The sequence below is a fragment of the Ambystoma mexicanum genome, chromosome 1p (assembly GCF_040938575.1).
Source record: "Ambystoma mexicanum isolate Mex_15411 chromosome 1p, UKY_AmexF1_1, whole genome shotgun sequence".
Taxonomy (NCBI): domain Eukaryota; kingdom Metazoa; phylum Chordata; class Amphibia; order Caudata; family Ambystomatidae; genus Ambystoma; species Ambystoma mexicanum.
In genome coordinates, this window is record NC_090921.1 from 790974987 (window position 1) to 791000460 (window position 25474).

Sequence of the window (25474 nt, forward strand, 5' to 3'; positions counted from 1 at the left end):
TCTGTCTGAGCTTAGCATTCTTCTATTCCTTTTTTGGGAGATCGCAATCTCCTCGTTTCTTAATTCAAAGTGTGGAGTGTTGACCTCCAAATTCATCACTTCCTGTAGGTTTCTGTCTTTGGGCTGTTGCCGTGCGGTTTGGGAGACTATTCTTTCGCAATTTTTTCTATTCAGGTCAGTTCTTGTTTTCGCACATTTGGCGTTCATCTCAACCAGATCTTTTAGGACTTGATCGGCAATCCCTAGGGAGTCTCTTCTGCCAGGCAGTTCTTGACTTTTTTCTGGTGGTCCTTTTCCATTCCACCTTGCCCCAGAGGAGCTTATTTCATTTGCTTCACCTTCCTCTGCTTCTAACCACACATTCTCAGACCATGTAGGGCGTGGTGTATTTGTCACTACACCCTGGCTCGTGTGTTTTCCAGGTGAGTCTTCTTCACATGTGTTGGTCATTGATTTTCCTGTTTTAATATTTAATTTTAACATTTCGGTGACTTTTGTCCATGCCAGCATCTTCAGAGACGCCTCTGCTCTTTTTGAGGAGTCATCTATTTTGGCCTTGTCCTCATCGTCTGCATTGGATGATGATTCACTTAGTTTTCTCCTTCGCCGTGCACTCCTTTTGGTTGTTGCATTCGCATATTGTGAAACTTGATCTTCAGGGTTCGAGGCGTTTGTTTTTATAACGCGGTGAATCAATGCTGCACAGGCGATCGTCTTAGGTACATTAATCAAGCCCACATCTTCATTTTCAACTAAATCATTTGTTCTGTTATTTTCTAAGAGGCAGTCTTTATTAGGTTCAATTTCTATTTGATTTGTTTCCTTTGGCGTAAGCCGCCTCTTTATCTTAGTTACTGTTCTGTTCAAGACTCCCACCGGTTTCTTGTTCACCTGCAACTCCTGTAACTCTGGGCGTTCAAGCTTGCCCTTTCGCACATCATCTGTTTTTTCTAGTCCATCATCGTCTTCATCATTGTCCAACCCGCTCTCCCTTTCACTTTCACTCTCACTCTCACTCTCGCTCTCCGACCCACTCTCTCTCTCTCACTGTGCCTGTCGTCAAATACTGCATACTCAGTAAGTCCACCACTCACCCTCATCACGGAGCCACCTCTTTTTCCTAGGGTGCGTGGGTCTGCGTGATGACTAAAGCAAGGAGAGTGGGAATTAAGGCAGGTGAGTCGTGGGCCCTGGGACTGCGTGGATGGTATCTCCGATCTCTCCACCAGTTCAGAGAGTCTGTCCACCACCTCTGCTGGTAATAGGATAGTGGGTTTTTCAGCTACCTTAGTGGTTGACAACGTTCGTTCTGCTAGCTTCCCTCGTTTCAGATAGGCACGTGTATTTGGAGGGGCTCCCAGACTCATTATGCGACTCATACTGCAGCTCGTACTGCAGTCGCCGACACATAGTCAATAGTCAATTTCTTTACAATGTGCAGCTACTCTTACCGGGCGTTTTTCCACAGGCCAAAGTCCTCCCCGCAGACCGCCACGGACCACCGGGGAACACGGGAAACACTCGCCACACTCCGCTAAGCTCCGCTTGGCGTGGCTGGCGTTTTGAAAGGGTGGCTCCTCCTCTTCCTTGAACGCGGCTCGGCAGCCAAAAAAAAAAAGAAAAAAAAAAATGTCCAAAGCCTTTCCACACGGGAAACACTCGCCACACTCCGCTACGCTCCGCTTGGCGTGGCTGCCGTTTTTAAAGGGTGGCTCCTCCTCTTCCTTGAACGCAGCTCGGCAACCAAAAAAAAAAAAGAAAAAAAATTTCCAAAGCCTCTCCACACGGGAAACACTCGCCACACTCCGCAACCTATGATTATATTAATGAGGAAGTCTACACCTGGATGGACAAATATGGACCACCAGTGAGAAGACCCAGACAAAATAACTCAAGTAATACATCCAGCTCCGAGTCTGAAGCAACGGCTGAACCCACAACGGAAAGGGATACACAAGCAACGGAAGCATCTGGATCTATGCCGGCTAGGGCAGGTATATCAGGAGTATCTTTTTTAGGAAGAGGGTTAAAAGAACAAGGGGGAAAAGAAAGAGGACACGGAGGACCAATAACGTGTTTCCAGCAGAGGAAAACTTAGTCATAAATTTGTCAAGAAGGGTTTTGTCAACAATGGAAAAAGAAACACTCTACAAGGGGCTTAGCTTTGTACCAACATATGACAGCTCACTGTTTGATACTAAAGTGGAAGTATTAAAATTAGTAAGGAAAATGAAACTGAAAATTTTCTTTGAGGAACTGGAGGAACAATTGCAACAAAACACAGATTCTATGTACAAAGAATTTAAGACCAGAAGTAATTTTATACCGTCTTGTAGTACCCCAGCCATTGAAATCTTTGAGAAACAAGTTTTGAAAGATTTATAAAAAGTAAAATTTATCAGCACCAAATATAAAAACTTGAAACCACACGAATTGACATTGCTAAAAAACTTGTATGGTGACAAATCAATAACCATCAGACCTGCCGATAAGGGCAGAGCATTACTAATTTTGAACTCAGAAGACTACAACAATGAGTGTAAAAGACAGCTTGCAGACACCAGTACATACATACCATTGGATAATGATCCAACAACTACAATCATACAGGATTTGGAGAGAAAACTGGAAGATGCAGAAGAGAATGAATGGATCAATCACCATAAACAGAGATTCTTATGGAATGATAACCCACGTATACCTAATTTCTACACAATACCGAAAGTACACAAGAACCCACAAGATCCACCAGAAAGGCCAATCGTGGCAGGTATTAACAGTGTGCTACAACAAATCGGCAAATACATAGATTATTTCCTATAACCTCTGATTCAACAATCGCCCACCTACATTAAAGACACAACTCATTTTTTGCAACAACTCAGAGGAATACCGTACGCACCATCACAGATACTGTTCACAGTGGATGTCAGAAATCTATATACATCAATCCCACATGATCTGGGTATTCGAGCTGTTGATTGGCTATTGTTGAACACATGAGAAATCGAGGCAAATAAAGAATTCATAATAATTTTACTCTATTTCATATCAAAGAACTCATACTTCAAATAAAACAAACAATTCTATCTACAAATCGCCGGAACATCTATTGGGGCTATCATGTCACCCATATATGCAAATACATTCATGTATAAATTTGAGATGAACCACATACTGAACAACCCCACATGGAAACCGCATCTAACAATCTGGATACGATACATCGATGATGTCTTTGGCATATGGACAGACACTGAAGAACGAGTGGAAGATTTTTTTAAATATCTAAACACCATTGACCAAAGAATTCAATTCACCCATGAATACTCTAGAGAAAACATACACTTCCTAGATGTTAACATTCAATCTTCAAAAGATGGATATAAGACCAATATCTACAGCAAACTGACTGATCGCAATAATTTACTTCATAGGCTAAGTTTCCATCAGCCAAGCCTCATAAGGCCAAAGTGGAAGGAATGAATAGAGAGGAATTAATATCAGCACCAAGGAAATTAAAAACTGAATCACAATTGGTATTTATGTCGAGATATTGTACACAGTGTAACCGAATCAAATCGATCATAAAGAAACATTGGCAGGTGTTGTCCTGCGATCAAAAGATTGAACATCTATTTAAAGACCAGCCAACTTTTGCATATCAACGAGCAGGAACTTCAGAGATTGCCTGGTTCAAACACGCCCCACCCGAAAGAAATTGGAAACTAAGCGCAAAGGAACATTCCCATGTTTGTAATGTAGCAACTGTGGTTATGTGCAGAAAGGCCAGGTTATAAATCATCCTCCTACTGGTGAAACGTTGATACTTAAAGATTATGCAACATGTCACACACCTAGCATAATATATGGGATCAAATGTCCTTGCAGACAATGCTGTGTGGGCCAATCCAAGAGAAAAGCGAAGCGAAACTGCGCAGGAACGAGCATCGATCGTCTATACGTAACAAAAACACAAACTCTACAGTGGCAAGACATTGGATAGACAAGAGACATAACTTGGCACAAATCCGATTTCTAATATTAGAAGCAATCCACAGAAATGAGCCCCATGAGAATTTACAGGAAAAGTTAGACAGAAGAGAATGTTTCTGGATTGAACGTTTGGGGACCCTTGCTCCAAAAGGACTCAACGAAGAAATCAATTGGGCATGTTATCTCTAATGATTGTTCACAGGTTATATGCAGCCAAATTATGGTTGTCACTCTCCTAAGCATGTAATTGTATACCACAATTTTGTCCTCAATGACATTGTCATAACCTAACATGATTCACTAATAATGCTATAGGAGTTTTTCTTCAACATACAATGTAAGGCGATTTTGTCCTTAATGACATTGTTATAACTTACCATGATTCACTAATAATGTCATAGGAGTTTTTCTTCCACATACAATGTAAGGTGATTGGTTTTATACGATTACAACATATAAGTATACATCATAACCCTTTAATGGGCTCACATATATATATACACATAACTCACATACAACACGAGATGTTTATAAGTACTCCTAATGTCAGAACACACATACGGTTTGAGATCTAGCACAGAGCAATCATCTTTGAATTACCAGAGGACGGGCACACATACATTCTATCACCATTTGATTCCATCACAGAAAAAGTGATAGGTTAAGCTTTACGAATGGTGTTGCATTAACCATGGTAGCACGTAATCCAATAGATAATGCTTGTTATATATGCATTGCCCTTATTTACCACTCTATTTGTTAAGGACTTTGTTCTAACAACCATGGGGATGCAGGATGCGAGGCGCTGCAGCGTCAGCACGCATGCTGACACACTGTGACGCCTCGTGGGATAGCCATAGTAACGGTGAAACAAACCAGGTACTATTACGGCCGTCCTTTAACACGGCGGGCTGCATTTCTCCGGGATTGAGCATCGGAAGATTTTGGTAAGTATCACTACATATACCCACAGGAGTTTTTTTACATAAAAGGGAGACAAGCAGCAACTGACTGCTACATTTATTTTTATTTCTTCAGCACGTTCACTTGAGGAGTCGAGAGATACCTCTTAATGTTGGAACACAAGGTAAAATGTCGGTTTAGCATTTGAAAGCGTTTTTTTTACTTTTCACGCATTTTTCTCTAACACAACCTAAACTTGAGTCTCTCTCTTTCTTTCTTTCTTTTTGCTACGATTTGTCACTAACGTTGGGGAACCCAGAAACGAGACTATGAGACATAAGGTAGTACCATCATTTACAGTGAATTACTAAGGGTAGCACATGATAAGCAGAGTTTAAACTAATAACAGGATGCCATATTTGTCTCCTTGTCCCCTTTTTTATTCTTCCACTTACGAATGGATACACATTGTATGTACTTTGGATATGTAATATTTACCTACTGCTAATTATTTATATCTTGAAATGTACTTGGACATGCATGAAATTGTTGGTTATCTGTCATATAATTGTTCGTGTAGATGTGGTGGTTTAGGCCCTGAAGAAGGAGCTAGACTCCGAAATGCATAGGCAAACAACCAAACCACGTTCAGTCTCAAAAGATGGTTCCAGATACAAATGTTTTTTGAACAGCATATGGATAACCTCACAAGAGGAATGAATAAATAATAAATTGTGATTTACCAATTTGAAGCAATTTTTTATTTTTCTAACATGAAGCATACTACAAATTATAGTTAAGTAACTAAAAAGCTCAGGTAGAGCTAAAGTGAGAGCACCGGACTTAGCTGGGTTATTCATCCAGCTTCTTTTTTGATAGGTTCGCAATGTTTGGGTCCAGGTGTCAAAGGACCAATACATAGCCTGGTCGCTCCACGACAAAAGATATATACCGTAGCAAACAATGAACATAACAAAAACTAAATATGCCTAGCGGTGACAGAGCTTGTTTTACCAGTGTCAAATAACGCTAACTACTTACCGGTGATAGGGAACGGTGAACAGAACAGGTGGTGTCGACACTAGCCCCTGTCCATATCCATCAGTGGGTGGGAGTTATTACAGGTTTGCCTGGCTTAGATAAAGGCACAATAGAATCAACTACCTTCCTTATAAATAAAACTTCCCAATGGATCAATACCCATCTACCGGGGATGAAAATTAACCCTAAAGGCATCCTAATGGCTAGATGGGTATTTTGGGTGGGAAAGGCAACAAAATGGGCAGAGTGTGGGTTTGTGTGGTAGTTTCAATGACCGCACCGGCCATGTTGGATTACCTGGTCTCTTCTTTAAACCCTGAGTGGTGTCCGAGGAACTCCACATCCCGAAATGGTATGTTTTTTCCCCTAGCTGCCTTCTACCGCCACAACCAGGCCCATCTATGCTACACCGGGAGCATGAGGCTCTTAATGCAAAAAAGGGGATTAATGGGTTGGCTCAGGCTGGGATCAGGTTAAACCATGGGAAAGGAGGGGTGTTACGATCTCGGCAAATCGTTTTGAGGCCTTATCGGATATCGAGGAGCTGGACTGATTTGACACCTCAAAGGGGGCGACCGCGGAACATGAACGACCCACAAAAGGCTGCACTGTGTTACTAAAGAAGGAAGTAGTGTCACTCTTGGGTTCCTATGATAAATATTCCTGCAGGAAACGTGGGCCCTTATTCCAGTATGTTTTTTTTAATTTTAATTTTATTTTATTATTTTATCAACAAACTCCAAACATTACAAACTATAAGGACATCTGCAGTTATGCTTCACATCATTATTTTACAAATTAAACATTTCGGTCCTGCCCCCTCCCGTCCCCTTAACTCGAGCCCCTGTTTACCTGTCAATACCTACTTATTTCCAGGCGTGTCTACTTGGATTATCTCTTCCGTATCATCTTCACTATGGTCGGCCTGGGAGGGTCCCATCATCGAGGCCACCAGTTGTCTCCATGCTATCAGGGGTCCCACCTCCCCCCCCCCTGCTGACTGCTTCGTACCAAGCAGCCGTTTCTGCCTCTGCCCATTTCATGAGGTCCGCCCACCATATCTCAATTCTAGGCCGTTGAGCTGCCTTCCAGCTCATAGCAATTCTCTGTTTGGCCAGAATGTAGGCCAGGTCTTTCATCTTACTGATGTGCTTCAGGTTACGTGGTCTAGTGAAACGTCCCAGCATGCATGCATGCATGCCCAAGCTGACTCCACCTCCAAAGTAATTCCTTTTTCCGCGAGGTGTATCTTCAGCTCTATCCAAAACCTCCCCACCTCCGGGCAGGCCCAAAACATGTGTAGCATTCCCACTTCCTCCTCCCCGAACCGTGGGCATTTCTGTGCTGTCGGGCCTCCAGACTTGGTGATTTTACTGGGGGTCATGTATGCCCTATGAGTGACATACAATTGAATCTGCTGAAGCCTCATATTTCGGGATACCTTCTTATGATACCATAGGGCTCTCTCCCATTGCCCATCCAACATGGGTTCTCCCATTTCCTCCTCCCAGTCTCGCCTCAGTTGGAGCGGCTCCTTTCCCACCCTGGTCCCCAGTAGCTCATATAGACGAGATATTTCATGCCCACCCTCCGAAATATCATACATCGTCTCGATGGTTGCATCAGGTTGTTCCGTGAGCATTGCCTCAGGCCAACATTCTGGTGTAAGTAATGTGTTGCCCTTTATGCACCCCAGTGTCCTCTACTAGTTCCTGAAAATCCAGTGCCACCCCCTCCTGCCATATATCCCCAAGGATCGCCAGGCCCACCGGTTCCCAATATCTGCGGATCCCTTTAATCATTTGGGGGTCCTCCCCGCATAGCGCCACTAACGGCACCTGCAGGGAGAATGGAGTTGAGTTTCCCACCATTTGCCATGCCCTGTGCCACATTTCCCAGCCTAGCACCAGCAGCCTCAACATACCTAGCACCTTTGGTTTCGGCAGCCACACTGTCTCTCTAAGGAAGAAGGGGGCAGGGTCCTTATACAATAGCCTGGCTTCAGCCATTTCTTCTTCAGGCAGCCACCTGGCCACATATTGCAGCTGTCCCGCCAAGTAATATAACTCAAAGTTCGGCAGGTTTATACCCCCCCGTCACACGAGTTTTGTAGTTTCCAAAGGGCCACCCTGTTCCTGGAGTTGTGCCATAAGAAACCCCTGCACAAGCTGTGGAGTATAACAAAAAAGCGTTTGGGGATCACATACGGAATGTTCACAAAAAAATTTAACAGTCTAGGCAGGACTACCATCTTAATCAAAGCCGCTCTACCCATCATAGCCAAGGGCAGTCTGGACCAAAACCCCATGCTATTCTTAATACCGTCCACTGCCTTTACTGTATTGTGTTTGTGTTCCTGCTCAATCAAGTGGTATATGTTGATTCCTAAATACCGGAACGTCTCGGTCTGGTAGGATATTGGCAAGACCGGTAGGTTCCTAGGCAGGGTTTGCCTGTACCTCCCCAGGGGGAACATGATTGATTTCTTGGGGTTCACCGCTATGCCCGACAGAGTGGCGTAACGTTCCATCACCTCCAGGACATATTGTAGATCTTCTTCTGGGAAGCGAAGATACATGAGTATATCATCGGCGTACAATGATATAAGGTGCAAGCCCCCCGCAGTATGGATAACTAACTCCCCGTATTGTTGTCTGAGGCAGATTGCCAGTGGCTCCAACGCAAGCATATACAGCATGGGCGACCAGGGGCAACCCTGTCTAGTGCCCCTGCTGAGTTGCCATTTATCTGAGATTGTGGCGCCCGTTTTGACCCTGGCAATCGGAGAGCTATATAGCATTTTATCCCACCTCAGATATCTCGGCCCCATCCCGTATTCTCTCAGAGTCGCCAGCAACCAGGGCCATCTCACAGAGTCGAAAGCCTTAATGGCACCTAGCGAGACTATTGCCAGTTCGCCGGGGTCCTTCTCTGTTTGGTCAATAATGTGGTGGAGTCTCCTGTGATTGTTGGTTATGTTCCTGCCAGGACTGTAGTCTGTTTGGTCTGGGTGTATCAATTTGCCAATGACTCACTTGAGCCTGTTCGCTAGTGCTGCTGTGAGGATTTTGCTGTCCTGATTAAGCATCGATAGGGGTCTGTATGACCCGCAGTCTGTGCTTGGCTTTCCCGGTTTCAAGAGTGGGATGACCACTGCCTCCCGTAGGGACTCCGGCAACCCGCCGTGCTGAAACGCCTCATTAAGCGTGGCCAATAGCGGGGGGGAGCACCTCTTGTTTGTAAGTTTTGTAGAATTCACTGGGGAGCCCATCCGACCTCGGGGCTTTGCACGTGGGCAGGTGCTGAACCACTATCTCCAATTCCTCTATCGTGATTGGGGCGTCAAGGTCCTCTCGTTCCTGATCTTCTAATTTGGGCAGGCCTATGTCCTCTAGTGATTCCTGAATCTCTTGATCCGTCCCTTCCCCTGCATCTCCATAAAGAAGTTTATAATATCTAAGGAACCCCTCATTAACTCCCTCTTGGGTATCCCAGCACTGGCCTTCGTCCCCTCTAATTTCCCTGATCGCTGGCCGTGGTGTTTCGTTTTTATATAACCAGGCTTACAGCCTACCTGGCTTGTCTCCACCCGCGTGTTGCTTTTCGATATATTTCTTGTAACTCAGCTTGCATAGTCTATCCCAGTGCTCACTGCTGGCTTGGTGTAACAGCTTCGTCCTTTCCACCTCCTCCTGTGAGGTGCCCCCCTTGCCCATTATGTCTTCCAGCTCCCTCTCTGTTTCTTGCAACTCCCACTCTATGCCCCCTTGGAGCCCTCTAGATTTTGATATGGCTACTCCCCATATCACTACTTTGAATGCCTCCCACAAGGTTCCCACTGATTGGACACTACCTGTGTTAGTGTCAAAATACTCAGTGATCGCCTCCCTCAAGTCCTCCTGGAATCCCAAATCCTGCAGGTTCTCCGATCTGAGCTTCCACATCGGGATTCTCGTTCTAGGGGGCTGGTGTCGCCACTCCAGAACCAAGGGGGAGTGGTCCGAGAGCACTCTGGCCTTGTATTCCGCCCCCGTCATCTCTCCCAACATCTCCTAAGCGGCAAAAATGTAATCCAGTCTCGTATGCAGGTTATGTGGGGCCACGTAGTGTGAGTACTGCCTGTCTGCTAGGTGTAACTGTCTCCAGACATCTTCGAGTCTCAAGTCTCTCAGTAGGGCCTGTAATGCCTTTGCAGCCGGAGTGGGTCTGTCTGGTTTACCATCTGGTCTATCCATTTTAGGGTTTAATATACAGTTAAAATCCCCTCCCCATAAGATCGCGCCACCCAATATGGGGCCAATTTTGCCATACAGGGTCCTAAAGTAGGCCACTGTATCTTGGTTAGGGACGTATACATTTATAATGCTCACTTCCCTGTTTTCCAGCATCGCCCTCACCACTGTCATTCTGCCTTCTGGGTCTATCATGGTCTGAAGCAGTTGAAATGGTACATGCGCAGCCACCCACGTGATGACCCCCCCCCCGCGTAAGCTGAGTATATGGCTCCCGTGGTACACCATCTCCACTTTCTCTGGACCAACTCCAGCTTCTCCCTGGTGAGGTGGGTTTCCTGTAGTAGTGCTATGTCAATCTTCAGCCTTCTAAGGTACATCATTACTTGGTTACGCTTAAAATAGCTGTTGAGGCCCCTCACGTTCCAAGTCACCATCCTAAGGCTACCCGATGCCATCTATGGGTTGTCCCGCCTCCCCTCCCTGTTTCTCCCTTCCGCCTGATTTGGCACAAGACTGGGCTCGTTCCCCTCCCGCTCCCAACAAAAACTCCCCAACTAACCCCCTGTCCCCCCTGCCCAACTACCAACACTACACACAGCCCCTTCCCTCCCCCCACCCTACCCGACCCCAACAAGTGCCCAGCTCCATCCCTGGATCTCAGACAAATGCTCAGCTCCAACCCTGGATCTCAGGCTCCCCCGCGTTTAGTCCTGCCTCAGAATGCCGAGGTCAGGAACTTGGCAGGGTGCCACCGGACTACCGGTGACCTAACTAATCTACTAGTTATGGGGGTATGAGGGCTGATTCCGTAAGGCTCCCCTGCTGTTGTCCAAGTTTCAGGTGCTCACGGATCATGCAAATATGTATACCTATACTATATTCAAGTCCCAGTGTCTTGGACTGTGACATCGCGGGTGCCACAGTTACATGTTACTTATCTGTGCCTTCTCCTGTCTGGATACCCGATTCTTGGGGGCAGCTCTGAGCATCCAGCCACCCCATGGCGTCCTCCGGGGTTTCAAAAAACAATGTTCTGCTCTTGTGGAACACTTTCAGTTTTGCAGGGTAGATCAACATATACTTGTGGCCTGCTTCACGCAATCTTCCTTTCACGACCCCAAAGTTCATGCGTCTGCGTTGCACCTGCAGGGTGTAATCCGGATATGCGGTTATGTTTGCCTACGCTCTTTGTATCATTCCGCCTTGCAGAAAGTGTTCAAGAATTTTCTCCCGGTCACGATAGTTCAGGATCTTAGCTATCACCGGCCTGCGGGGGGAGCTCCCGGTGGTGGCCTCCTCATCAGGGCCCTATGCGCCCTTTCCACAGAAAACCCTTGAGTCAGCACTCCCCCAGTTATCTCCTGCAGTAGCATTGATTCATTGTACTCCGTAGGGTTGGGTCCCTCGGCTCCTTCAGGCAATCCAACGATCTGTATATTATTCCTGCGGGCACGTCCTTCCGCATCCTCCGCTCTACTTTCCAGGTTGCCCACTCGTTGTACTAGGGCATGAAGTTCGGATTTGTGGGATGCACACGCTGCTGTATTCGGGGCCACCTCTTTTTCTAGGTCACCTGTGTGTTCTGCCAGCGACCTGACATCTTGCCGGGGAAGATTCACCTCCGCTTATACTGCCCCGACTTTGAGCTCTAGTGCTGCTTTCAGCTTGTTCATGGGCAATCCAAGTTTGGTTTCCCAAGCCACTTTCAGGTCAGCAATCACAGCGAGGATCTTCTGGTCTTTGCCCATAGTGTCCGTGCCCCCCACGAGGGTTTTGTCTTTGCTTCTGGCCCCTTCCGCCCCTGGCGATGCTCTGGTGTATTCTTCGAGTGTGGGTTGCTTGCCCTTTGCTCTAGGGAGTTTGTTAGTCATTGTGGTGTGCCAGAGCTGTGTGTTCAGGCCCCACCACGTATTGTCTTTAGTCCTCGGTAGGTAAGGTTGCTGCTTGTGTCAGGGCCCGGGCAAGCCATGTCAAGAGTACCCCCAGAATTCTGGTTCTGCTCCTGGAGTGGGCTGTGTCCTCCCATGTAATTGTTATTGAGCTATGCAATCCTCTCAAGACTCAAGCTCCAGCCCTTGTTGGTCTGGGTCCAAAGGCGCACACCCCAGTGCTTATGGGGCTCTCCGGGTGCGCGCGATTCCGTCCTGTCAATTCCTTAGCAGGGTGGCCCCATCACTTTTAAATTTCACCTACTAACCTCCATTCCATTGCTGACTGGACGCCTTTCCAGAGCATCTTGTATATCATCCACCATGTACTTTCCCCTTTGTCTGGAAATGCTGGTATGTTCCTTGATAGTAGTGTTACTACCCACTATCTCCTCCTCCTGTGCGAGCCCTTGTCACACTGAGCACCTCTGGGTTATGCCTGTCCCTGGTTGTACCTTCTGCTGGAATTCCAACCTGAGCACCTATAAAGGCACCCAGTGGCATGTTCATTTCGTCTTGCTGCTTTATTTCTCTTCTGCAAGCGAAGGTCACTACGCCTGTGCACGCTTAGCTGCTGTTATCACGCCTGCCCCACACGCTCCAGTCTCCACACAAGAGCCCCCTGCGCGCTTCGTGGAGTTTTTTCCTTTTCCTTTGTCAGCTCGGGGTCTAGATACCACCTGAGCGTGTGCACCCAATTTATATACTACTGCGTTATCCTCGCGCCCGCCTCTGCGCTACTTCAGGGTGCCTGCACGACCAAGTCTCATCCTCTCCTTTATTTATACTGGCCGTCTCCACTGGGGTGCCTGCGGTTCATGCTCCACCACAAAGTCCTTTGTTGTTACGGCTGCCAGGCGCCATCTTGTTTCGTCGTGGCTTCCTGTGCAGTCAGAATATGGGAAATCACCCAGCGCAACAACCGTTATGATGCTCAGCGTTAAATAAGCAGGGCCTTTCACCGTTAGCCGAGCCTGTGCAATGCTAGCAGTTCCTGTGCGGGCTTTCACTCTCCCCGTGCCGCGAACCGCATCTCTTCAGTGACTCGCGAATGAAGCTGAACAATGTATCTATTCCACTTCTGTCCTTTTGTTCCACAGCGCTGCTACTATGTTGCAGGTCACAGTACAATGTACAAGGGCTTTCTGCAGTGTTCAATCCCAGCTGCTGCAGCCTTCCTCACAGAAGCCTGGCCACATTACCATGCGTTGCGCTGTGCGTTGCAGCGCCCTCTCCTTTGTTCCAACGCGCTGGCATTCATCCCCCTGTTCTATCTTCGGACAGTCTCCGTTTCACCGCAATCTCCACTCCTCACGCTCTTGGCATGTTCTGACATCCGTGGCATCCGGATGGCATATCAGCTGTTACATATTTATCTAGTTATTCGCAAAATCACAGACAGATCACGGGAGCCTTTAGGATCTGCGACCTACTCCATGGCGCTGTAGCCACGCCCCCCTTACTCCAGTATGTTTAGATGGTTTTGTCTCAAACTGCATTGTAGCTAAGAAGTGTGGGAGAGGTGGCTGCTATGGGGGTATGGCAATTTTGTTCAAGTCTGCATTAAATTACAAATTAACATTAAGGGAAAGTAAAAATGTGACACTACAGTGAATCAAAGCTTTGCCTGAGCACCGACGTGAATTGATCCTGGTGAACTTCTACAATAGTTTGCACGCCCTTAATAAGGGGTGCCCAAGGGCATTGAAGGACCTCTTTGAATGAGAATGTATATCACCAAGGTGTCAAAACTCGATTGTGATACTGGGTGGGGATTTTAACGCCAAATTGGGTAAGGGGGTGACTAGCGAATTGGTGGACCCGGGTGAGGATTTTGCCTGTGGGATCCCAACACTCCAAATGATGGATGAGAGAATGTGTGCTGGGGGCCTTCAGTTCCACACCTGGTTCTTGGACTGGGGTATTCAGCCCTTAAATGGTCGTGTGGGTCCGGATATACCAAGGGAAGCCCACATTCGCTGACACCCAAGGCACTTCCAATATAGACTATATTTACATCCATTCAAAACACTGGCCCTTAATTATGGATTTTCAAGTGCTGGATAAACTGTATAGCGATCACTTTCCACTAAGGTTAGTACTGAAGGTGGGTTACTTGGTAGTGCCATCTGTTAATTTCCCGCACCTGGACCACTGTGAAGTCAACCCCTTGTGCAAGCGCAGAGTGAAACAGGCTAAACTTGATCCAGAGGTCACTCAAACTAAGGCAGTTCAATTAAATGTGGAACATATTACTTCTATTCTTTCCCTAGATGAGGAACCAAGGTGTATCATTTTGGCCTCACAAAAAATATGGAATTCCCTTATGACCGCTTTCAGCATGATTTTAAAACAGGGAAAAAGAACAATCAAAGCTGGTTTGATGAACCCTGTCGGGCAGCACAGCACAACCTGAAGGGGCTACTGCATAATAGGCTTAGCACTAAAGCAGAGCTAATTAGGGCACAAGCACTGTATAAAACTGAGCTGTCCAATATGAAAAATCTCCTTGAGGAACAGGCATGGGAAGAACTCCTCCAGACCGTTGCGGTGGGGGACTCAAAACAATTCTGGGAGTTTGTAGGGGATGGTCCTGTTCATAAAAGAGCCATAACCCACAGAGAAAATAATGTGAGTGCGAAGGCCTGGTCTGATCATTTTCGGTCCTTATACAAAGCACTGGCTTTCAATAAATATGATGGGGTGCGGGGTACTACTCTTCGCCTAATTGTCAAAGATGTTCAAATAGCAGTCAACAAACAACTGCATAACCGGGGCCGGGCCCGGATGCAATTCCAGCAGATTTATTTAAGGAGGAACTAGAATTTATTTAATGAGGACCTGAAGGAACTCGAGCCAAAAAAAAAACTCAATTTTTTTATGCTTGGCGTCTTTGTAGAGATACATCCAGCGTTGAAGCCTACAAAAAAGATTCAGTAGAATTTAAATTGGCCATATACACTGCCAAAAAAGAGTCTTTCAACACAAGAATAATAAATGCGAAGTCTGATAGTAGAGAACTCTTTAAAATCTTAAAGGAGCAATCTCATACACCTTGACCTACGCAAGATATTGCTCTTAAAAATTAGTCATGGAGCACGGAAATTCAGAATGCTCTGTCTAGCAAGCTTGAAAAAATTAGAGCGGTGATTGAAGAAAAAAAACGTGATATGCCGATACAAGTTCTGGAGGCTGATTTACATACTTCTGTCAACCAGGGGGTTAACCAACCCGCCTTTAGCTTCCAGCCAATTTCGGAACTAGAATTGGCTAAAGTCATCATTCAGTTAAAAAGTATTGGCTGTAAAGGCGATCTGTGTTCTTCCATCATCATAAAAAATGTTCCCCCATTCTTATTCCCGCACTGACGAATTTCGTCAACTCCTCTTTTGCCCTTAATAAGGTTACAAACATCATCAAGAATGCATGGATTACTCCACTTTTTAAGAAGCCGAATCTTTCTCCTCAGAATGCATCGAACTACAGACCCATCACAAATACCACCTTCCTGTTGAAGATTTTGGACAGAGTAGCATAAAACCAGATTTCCATCTTTCTGGAGCAGAATCATATTTATCATGATTATCAGTCGAGTTTCCGTATGAATCACGGAACCGAGACTGCTCGGTTGGTTCTCAAGTCCCACCTACTTCACAGGATGGATGGGGGTCATATATCACTTATTATGATTATTTACCTGTCAGCAGCTTTTGACCTGGTGGATCATTCCATCTTGTCCACCAGGTTAAAGAATAATGCTAACTTCTCTCAAGCAGCTGTTGATTGGATCACCTCCTTTTTGGAGGGGAGGCAAGTCAGAGTGGCTAGTGACAGCACTAGTGAAGCAAAACCAACCACACTGAAGTGTTGCATCCCAAAGGGAGCCTGTGTGTCGCCCTGCTTCTACAACATCTTTATCATACCATTTTTCCAGATGTTGGAACAGGAAGGGATCATATTTGCAGACTATGCAGTGTGTTATCCCCATCTCAGGATCTTATATAGAGGATGAATTACTCATTAACAAAATGTATCTAAAAATTTAGCACTGGAGGGTGGCTAAGGGTTTAGCCATCAATACCTCTAAAACTGAGCTTCTTTTAGTTGGGTAAGAGGTTAAACTCGAGAAGTTAGGAACCAGCTATAAGAATTTTACTATAGACAATTGTGAAATTGACGTTATGAGTAAAGTTAAAACCCTGGGCATCTATTTAGATAAAAACCTAAATATGAAAGCCCAAATTAATAGCTTTATCTCTTCAGCATCCTATTTCATTAAACTGTTCCGATGTCTTAGAACTTTTGTAACTGAAAAAAACTCAGAAACTCTGTCAAGGGCTATTATAGGCACCAAAATAGATTATTGTTGTAGTCTCTTGGTGGGCCTGTCCTTATCAGAGTTTCATCGTCTCCAGGTCATACGGAACGGAGCTGTAAGAGTTGTTAAACGTCTTACAAAAGTGACCACGTGTCGGAAGCACGTAGAAGTCTGCATTGGTTTCCTGTTCAGGCTGGGGTTTCCTTCAGGTTACTTCTCATTACACATAAATGTGTTCATGAAATGATGCCCGCCTATCTGAAAGAAAGTATCATCCCCAAGAAGAACATCAGAACCCTTAGTTCCGACGAGTCAAATCTTAAGGCTCCCCGTTTCAAGACCAAAAAGTCCATGGATGCTGCTTTCGTTTCTGTAGCTCCTCAGACATGGAATTCCCTCATTCCGCCTTTGAGAGCCATTGCATCTACTGAGGTCTTTAAGAAAGAGATGGCCTTCCTGTGAACCTACTGTTATAATCCTCCAGCTAGTTATATGTTTGTTGTGTCAGTCAGTTACTTTGATGTTCAGCGACCTTAAGCCTTCGGGTACCTGGTGCGCTATACAAATTCTAAAACATAAACAACTTGTGGGCCCCTCTATTAACTAATTGCTTTAATGCTTACCTTGAACTTGGTGAATACCCACAGTCTTGGAGTAAAGCCATAATCTACCCTATTTTTAAATAGGGTGACTCAGGTAGCCCACTGTCTTATAGGCCAATCTCTCTATTAGACACCCCTTTTAAGATCTTTGGTCGTGAATTTCTGGAACACCTGGAGCAGTGGATCACTGATAGTGATGTTTTGGCAAATATTCAGTATGGCTTTCGACCAGTATTGGAGACCCGTGATCAAGCCCTTAATCTGTACCTGGTGGGAACATCCTCTGTTTTTGTGAGGGGTCAACCACTCTACTTGGCGTTCATGGACCTGAGCACAGCATTTGATAAAGTAGACAGAGAGCTGCTGTGGAGGATGCTCAGTTCCATGGGCTGCCCAGAAGTGCTGGTGAAAGTGCTGCAGATTGTCCATGAGAACACCTCCGCCTGTGTGAGATTTGGTGACTAAGGAAAATGCACTGTGTTTTTTTTTTAGTGGCCTCGGGACTGTGCTAGGGGTGCGTGGTAGCCACAGTGCTATTCGCTCTCTATATTAATGGTCTTTATCGGGCGTTGGTGGAAACTAATGGTGACTATTTTAGGCTGGGTGGATTTCTGCTTCCAGTGTTGGCCTAGGAGGACGACACGGTTCTGATCATGTGCACCCCTATAACATTACAACATCTAATAGATGCCTACACCTCGTTTATGGCAAACCTTAAGCTTGTAAAAAATCTGCAGTAATGGCATGCTCAAGTGGAGGTGACAGACCACTAAAACTATGCAAAATGTGGAGTTGTGGTGAACTTATTCCCAGGGTGGACAAATTTGATTATCTCAGAGTAATGTTTACTGAAAACTGGCAGGGGAATTCCCATATAGAGAAGCAGTGCTTGAAGATGAGGCAAGCTCTTGCTTCTAGAACATGTGCTCAGGGCAGCAGATAAATCTGATACTGGAGGTCTACAAAGCCAAAATGAAGGCTGCAACAAATTATGGGGCAGCTCTGTGGGACATGGAAAAAGTTACCCCAATTGAAGTATTAGAAAACATATTTCTAAAAAAAATTGCTTGGTCTTCCCCATTCGGCACCTCATTTTGCTGTACATACTGAACTTTGAAACCCCCTTATTGGGGACGAGTGGCAAATGGCTCCTCTGTTTCATTGGCTGGCGGTGTGGTCTAACCCAAAGGCTGCCCTAACTCACATGTTTATTAAATCTCTGACCACCAGTTTAGCAAGGTGCAAAATACCATGGCTATCCCATATTTATAAGTGTACACTGCAGTTGAATGCTCAAAGTTTGCAATGTCCTTCTGCCCTGTTATCATTGTCTATGGTTAACAAATATAAGCAACTGTATCAATTAATTACGGTATCTAACAGAGAAACAGTTGGGCTTTGTGTGGCATCCAATAGAAAACACATGCTCATCTCTGGCCTACAGGGCACCCTGCCATATCTCCTGCATAGCCATAAGCCCACAGATCGTTGGGCACTGACCAGGGCACGTTTCAACTGTCTATCGCTCAGGTCGAGAATGAAAAATTGGTCGAACATGGAACAGCCCACAGCTTGCCCAGGGTCTAATTGGCCAGAGGAAGATCTCTTACACTTTGTGATGTTTTGCCCTGTTTGCGAAGATATTAGAAACAGGACGATTGCACCACTGCTTAGAAAAGCAGGGTTTTCCCAAGTTAGACCAGTGCTCATATTCTTGCTTCGCGCTGAAACTATCACAGTGGTTTGGGGCTGCCTAGAATTTTTAAGAAAAGCTTTGTATCAGTGGAAGAAATTGTTTGATATATGAAACTGTACATGCATTTTTATTTTTCTCTGATGTTTTTAATATATTGTGTGTATAAATATGTTCTTATAAGGTTTGTTTTTAACAGGCATAATCATTACTGTAAAATTACTGTATTGATGTTTGTAAACTGGTTAATGGATTTTTTAAATCCGAATAAACTTAATTGATGATGATTATGCGCCCTGATGCCCATGGGTTTGCTAGAGATTTATAAATGGATAAAATAAAATAAACTTGGTGCTTGGAGAGTCCTTGGCATCTTCATGCATGTGTTACCGTGGACCAGTCTATGTGAGCATAAAAAGAATACTCTATCCAAAGAGATCCACAAATGTTTCCCAAAAGGAATGGGCAGACGTGGTGGGGAAAGATTTTTGCCATGGTGGGGTTCTCTGAAACCAATAACATTGCTCTGTGGTTTTTGCACCCGCTAAATTTGTGTGTAACCTGAACATTGTCTTAACAGTGGAGCGGACCCAGCCAATAAGTACCATTCGGGTGCATCATGGGAGCATTTACATGTGGAGCACCAGGAAATCTTTCTGTGTATAGGAATTAGATTTATTTGTATTTGCTACTTTTCTCAATGAAACCTTTGGGATTCTCTCTATTCTAAGATGCAAAGAAAATATGGCGACATGAGCACCATCTTTTTGGGCCGCACCCCCACCATTCTCCTCAACAGTTACCAGGTGGTGAAGGAGGCTTTGGTGCAGTCTGCCGTGGAGTTTGCCAGCTGGCCATCAATCCCTGTCATTGAATGGCTACTTCATGGCCTAGGTATGTACTAAGTGCCCCTTCTGTTGAAAGTAAGGTGGTGGTGATGATGGGCATTCAAGCTGTTGTGATGGAGATCTGGCCAGACTTAATCTGTATAACATATGGTTTCATGGACCCAGTCAATGTTAATTATGGTTACAGGCGGAAACATAAAGGCAGTGTGTGGTTTAGTTATTGTTGTGCCGATAAGATATGGTGTTAAGGCACAGTGCTGGAGTAATGAAGGTGCTTCAAAATACGGGCATTTATTCATAGACGGCCCCCCATCCCGTACCCACCTCCATGGATGTAAATGTTGGAGAGTCTGTTTTTCAGTTGAAGCAGGCAATGATTTTTGAATAGTGTAGTGAAGAGAGGGTCCCAGAAATGCCCCCCTCATCCCCACAAACATGATGGCCTGAAGAGTCAAAAATGCACAAAGTCACTCACTATTCGAACAGCCCCCAGGAGCACCAGGGACTGAAACTTAAGTACTCTCTCAGACAGCCATTCAAACCTTATCCAGTGAATGTCTTTATGGCTACAGGTGCTTCAACAGTGGTCATAGACCCAAGTGCCATGATGGATGACGTTGACTAGATGCAGAGAAACCATTGTGCTGACGTCATTAGTGACACCATGACATAGCCTTGTTAGTCATGAAGTACGCTCGCAACCATGCACAGCTTTACACAAACACACACTCACATACATGAAGAGCATGCTTACACAGGTCTGTAGATGAAGGACGAGTACATATACATACTGTTAAAGCTTTTATTATTTTTCTCATTAGCTAAGTGCAGAAATGCTGAACGCAAGGCAACCAAGAGATACAGAGTACGCTTGCAGATGCTTATGGCAACTAACTCTATGGAACTACAGGATCATATAAGGAGCCTGGCAGGACCAAATTGGACTAACCTATAGCAAAGATAGCACTATATAAGGGTGCAGAAATCATAGAATGAGTATAATGAAAATCATATAAGGCCTCGAACTGCAGGACAAGAGACGAGGGAAGCAAAACCAGGCTGCCGAAAGCAGGAAGACCAGGACTCATAGCCAAGGTGAGAGACAAGCACCACATTCCAAACTTAAAACGATAAGAGACCATCTGCAGAAAAACAGAATAAATCCTTACACCTGCAGACCAGAAGAGCTTGATTGTGTGTTCCTCAACCAGGTGATGAGACAAAGCTAGTCAATGGGTATTCACCCGCGGTGGGAAGTCAGCAACCCAGACATGAAGTGAAACACGAACAAGTTAACAATATTGCAACATGGAGAGCACTCTCATAGGCAAAAGTGGCACTGCTAACAGATACATTGGGCACACATAGTCATTCACATCACCTTGAAGAGGTGCACAGAGGGCTGAGAACCGAACTGGGTCCCAGGCCTGAGGAAACCAGTTCCAGCCAATCAGGGGACAGAAATCCAGGGGTTGATGGCAGGGGACAAAGGCCAATGGTAATCCTGTGACCCTGCAACAATGTAATAGATAGTTTCATGGGAAAGGGGCAGGCCAGCCACCTGACATGGAAGGGCCAATTGGGTAGGATGTATAAGGGCAATCCATAGTGTCTACCACTCCGAGCATCCAATGAGTACATGTGATAGGTTTTTTGAGGCGGGCCCAGATTGTGATGCAATTCTGTATCAAAAAAGGTTGACATTACTTTGTGAATAATGACTGCAGAGATTTTCTGAATGTCATGTATGATCCCTGTCGGTTTTTGTAATAGACAACAGTTCTAACTTGCCCTTGGCTGAGTCCTACGTTTGTTCTTGGGGAAGGGTTGTTGGGCCCTTGGGAGGTGAACGGGTGAGCTCGTAGTAACCCCCAGACCTCTGGAATACTAGACCTCACCAACAGTAGCTCTTGCGGTGGCTGGCTATCCTGTGGTAAGCATGTACACAAAGGTGGAGAGGAATGTTAGCATCTCTAAACAGATGGAAAGATTATTTTCCACAAACAGGTGTAAATGGGCGCGGGTATCTACATGTGGAGGGTAGTCATGAAGGAGGAAAGCATAGTGGGCTGAAAGGAATTCACATTGGATGAAACCCCTCTGTGGTGGTGCGAAGTAGAGGTCTTTGGATGGTGTAGCCTGTCCTAGTAGTAATCAAAGACCAGGATTGCAGCAGAGAGGGGATCTTGTATGGGGTTGGATGGCAGAGATCATCCTTGATTGTGCTTGCTGAGTAGTGTCTAGATCGACTGCCATTGATTACTACTGCACGACAGGCGTCAGACACTACTATTATCTGCAGTTGACCTAGCTTTAGCCTTATAAACTTAGGCTGTGTGATGGGGTTGTTATTTCGTAGAAAATAACATATCGGATGCAAAGAATTCAAATAAGATTGCGATTGATAAAATAACGAACACCTACAAAAGCCGACAAGGCTTTTTAATTACCAACCATATTCAAATTAGATGGCTTACGTGATATGCCATTGACAGGGGCATGATATGCCAGGGCTACAGCAGCATAAGCAGCTTAAGCCTGCGGCAATGCCTTCATATGTAATCACAGCCATACCTTGTCAGTTACTGCCATTTTATTTCATTCTAGACTCATACATAATGTATAGGCATACTATTCTAAACCGAGCAACACATTTTCAGGTGCTGCGAAACTATACTGAGTATTTTCTCTTATACGTGGGTAGCCCCACGTGCCTGGTGTAGTTTCAATATGCCTCACAAGTCCAGGTGATACCATGATATGTTAAGTGCAGTCATAAGTGACCAAGGACATCAATTTCATGACAGTTAAAGCCTCGTTTTCTTGGCACAGTCACCATAGCCAAGAAACAGTAGCTCATCTCCAAGTGCGGCCATCATAGGTCAAGTGCAATGTCGGATGTTGAAGCAATCCCATTCTATGCCAGATACAGCCTTCTATGACCGTAAGAGACATAAGTAGGTAACAGCAACACATGTCCAGGTGCTGCATTACATCCATGTTAAGTGCAGCCGTAAATGCTGTAATATTGCATTACAATGCTAGTTAGTGCTTTGTATACTTGTCACAGTCACTGTATGAAAGTAACACCATTATATGTTCAGGTGCTGCTATCATCATATGCCACGTGCAGCCTCAAATTCCCATTAATGGCATCTAATGGCAGTCAGTGCCTCATATGAATGATATAGTCATCATATGTAAGGTACAGCCTTTCATGTGTAGGTGCCACCATCATGACCTATCTTTCCCTGACATCACTCTTACCTCCTAGGGTACCTTAAACTCCATTTAGTCACCACCATGCAATTCACTGACAAAAGGGAACATGTTTGTTTGTCTTATAGAATGGAGGAAAACATTGCAAAGGCAACGTACTAGTTAAACTGCAAGATTAAAGATACCTCTGCACATTATAATGGTACAGTAAGTACATGGGAAGTTGCCTGTTCCGTAACCCTTTAACAGTGAGTTTACGGTACTGCGACAAGTTGTGTTTTTTTCTTTAAATTCAAATACTTGTAGATGTGCTTTTCCCATTATGAGTTCACGGTTATAAGTCTCATAATGGTAAGAAAAAAGCAGGCACAGGTGAGCAGCACTGATGCTTGACATGGAGCTTGTTGCCATGTATATAGTAGCAAATATTTAAAAATGCAAAAAAACACATTCTCACGATAAGCTCTTAGTGACTCATCCAGTCAAGAACTCTACCCCTAATACAAACCTTTCATGTTTAACATAAAGGCCAGGATTTTTAAAGACTTGACAGTGAAGATCTTTGTAAATTCCTTTTTGAAATATGTCGGCCTTCAGATGTGTCGCAGAACCTAAGTTTCCGCCCACAGCTCGATGTGATTGGCCACAAACAGTGTGTTTGTAGTCAATCACATCGAGGCATGAGCGGATTTCCTTGGATGGCGGGAAACCCCAGAGACTCCACGCTCTTCCCGGAAGACGCTGAGAACAGCGTAAAAACCCAGGGTCTCTGGAGTGAACCCAGAGACTGGGCAGGTATGCACCAGATGCAATGGCAGTGCCACAAATGCCCATTCCACTTTCCAGGGGAGATGGTAGAAGTGGCCCAGGACCTTCATGGTGCTGTAACCTTTGACTAACTTGTTGACCTAACATGCTTTGTCGGGAAATAGAGTCATCCTTTGCGGTAGGCAGTATGCTGTATTTTGCCACTACCAACTATTCAAATCAACAGGTATTGTGTGACAAAGAAAGAGCCATCACCATGGCAGAGCGAACTCCAATTATGAGATGAGCACTTTACCTAACATCAGCATTTTAGAAGTCATGGGTCAGCAACCTTTTGCTCTCCCGATGTTTTGAACCAAAACTCCCATCACCCCGAGCCAGCATAGTCAATGGCGAGGGGGTCATGGGAGTCATAGTCCAGAGCATCTAGAGAGCCACAGGTTGCATATATACGAAAGCTAGTACTGAGCATTTCAGAGATGACTTGTATGTGTGATCTTAGAGATATATAGAAGCTGATTAAGCGCACACGTTCTTATGTAGTTGGGGCAGGTCATTTCTGAACAACCCGTTCATGATAAAGAAAAGGTTTCAAGCAACCAAATACCTTCATATTATTTACACCAACCACGTTATTTTATCTGCATAAGCATGTGGCAATAGCACTGACTTATCAAACTGTTTTATTAACAGTTCAAAACACACACAGCTCTTGCCACGGATGCTCTCCTGTGCTTAAGAGACTGCCCCCCTCTATTCCAAGACAGAAAGCTGGCTCTCGGAACTGTGTTTTGCTTTCTTCCAATGCCACTGCTCTTGTGACCCATGCCTGACCGAGCCAAGTGTACCAGGCCGGTACATCTGGCGACGCTCACGTGATATCAATGGACTGTTTCTGTTCTGGAATCCCTGACTTGGTGGCAGGGTTTTAGCTTTGTAATTTCTACCTCCTTTTTTCCCCTTGGGTCTCAGGAATGTGCTGGGTGAGTTCCTATTGGATATAGGGTTTTCTCTATGCGCAGAGGATGAGGTTGAGGATGGGTCTTTCTCCACTCAAAAATGGTTTCCACATTGGTGAAACAATTGCATGTATCAACTGCTCTAGACAGACCAATGGCCCCCAAGGTTCCCGGGTGATTTCCCAGGCCAGTATCCAACAAAGATGCTCCTCAGAGCCTCAGGGAGTTATAGCATTCCGGCGCACTTCTTTCCTTTGTGGAATTGGGTTGTCAGTGATCCTGGTCATCACTTGTGCTTCAGCTGCATTTCTTCCTGGGATGGTGAGATGGCCTCCAGCAGTGGTTGGACCCCTCATGTCCCAAGGAGTCTGATGTTCTTCTCATTGGGAAGGTGCATAGTCCCCCTCCCCTCGTCCTCTGGGGGTTTCTAGTGCATGGTCGCTCCACCTTGCGACATTCTGGATTGAATTACCCCCCCCCCCCCCCATCCCCATTATCTGTGTGGTAAGTCTTGTACTCTTGGGGTCGAACTGATGGCTTGCTCACTGCCACTTCTTATGGATCCCTCCCTACCTGACCATGCATTTGGATGGGGTGGTCGCCAAGGTGGCCGTGTAATACCAGGTGGGTGGGTGATGCCCGACACAGGGGCAGCATGGGTAGAAACCCTTGGCAAACCCCACATTCTTCTGGTAAAGTTGGATGAACTTGTCCTATTGCCCCAGCTGCTGGGTACTGTTCTTTTTAGACACAATCGTGAGCCCCCATAGAGAATCAGTACATTCCCTCTCTGGGAACATGTTTTTCAGAAATTATCAATGTTCTTTCTTACAAAACATATACCTGATTGTAAAAATAAAAGAGGCCTACGTTGCATGAGAAAAGAAGCTGCAAGTGAAAGCAAACTTATGCTCATTGCCACCTCCCAAGGGCCCAGCATTTGGAGAAGGCATCCTCTCCACCA

General features: G+C 45.3%; 1 protein-coding gene across 1 annotated transcript in view; it reads left to right on the plus strand.

Annotated features, from left to right (window-relative positions):
• The first annotated feature begins 2130 nt into the window (after positions 1 to 2130).
• Positions 2131 to 25474, plus strand: part of LOC138512071 (cytochrome P450 2B12-like) — a 191808-nt gene continuing 168464 nt past the window's right edge. Inside the window, exons 1-3 of the mRNA XM_069627678.1 lie at positions 2131 to 2314; positions 17154 to 17470; positions 19448 to 19610. Coding sequence (XP_069483779.1) covers positions 2131 to 2314; positions 17154 to 17470; positions 19448 to 19610 — 664 coding nt within the window. The remainder of the gene's footprint in view (positions 2315 to 17153; positions 17471 to 19447; positions 19611 to 25474) is intronic.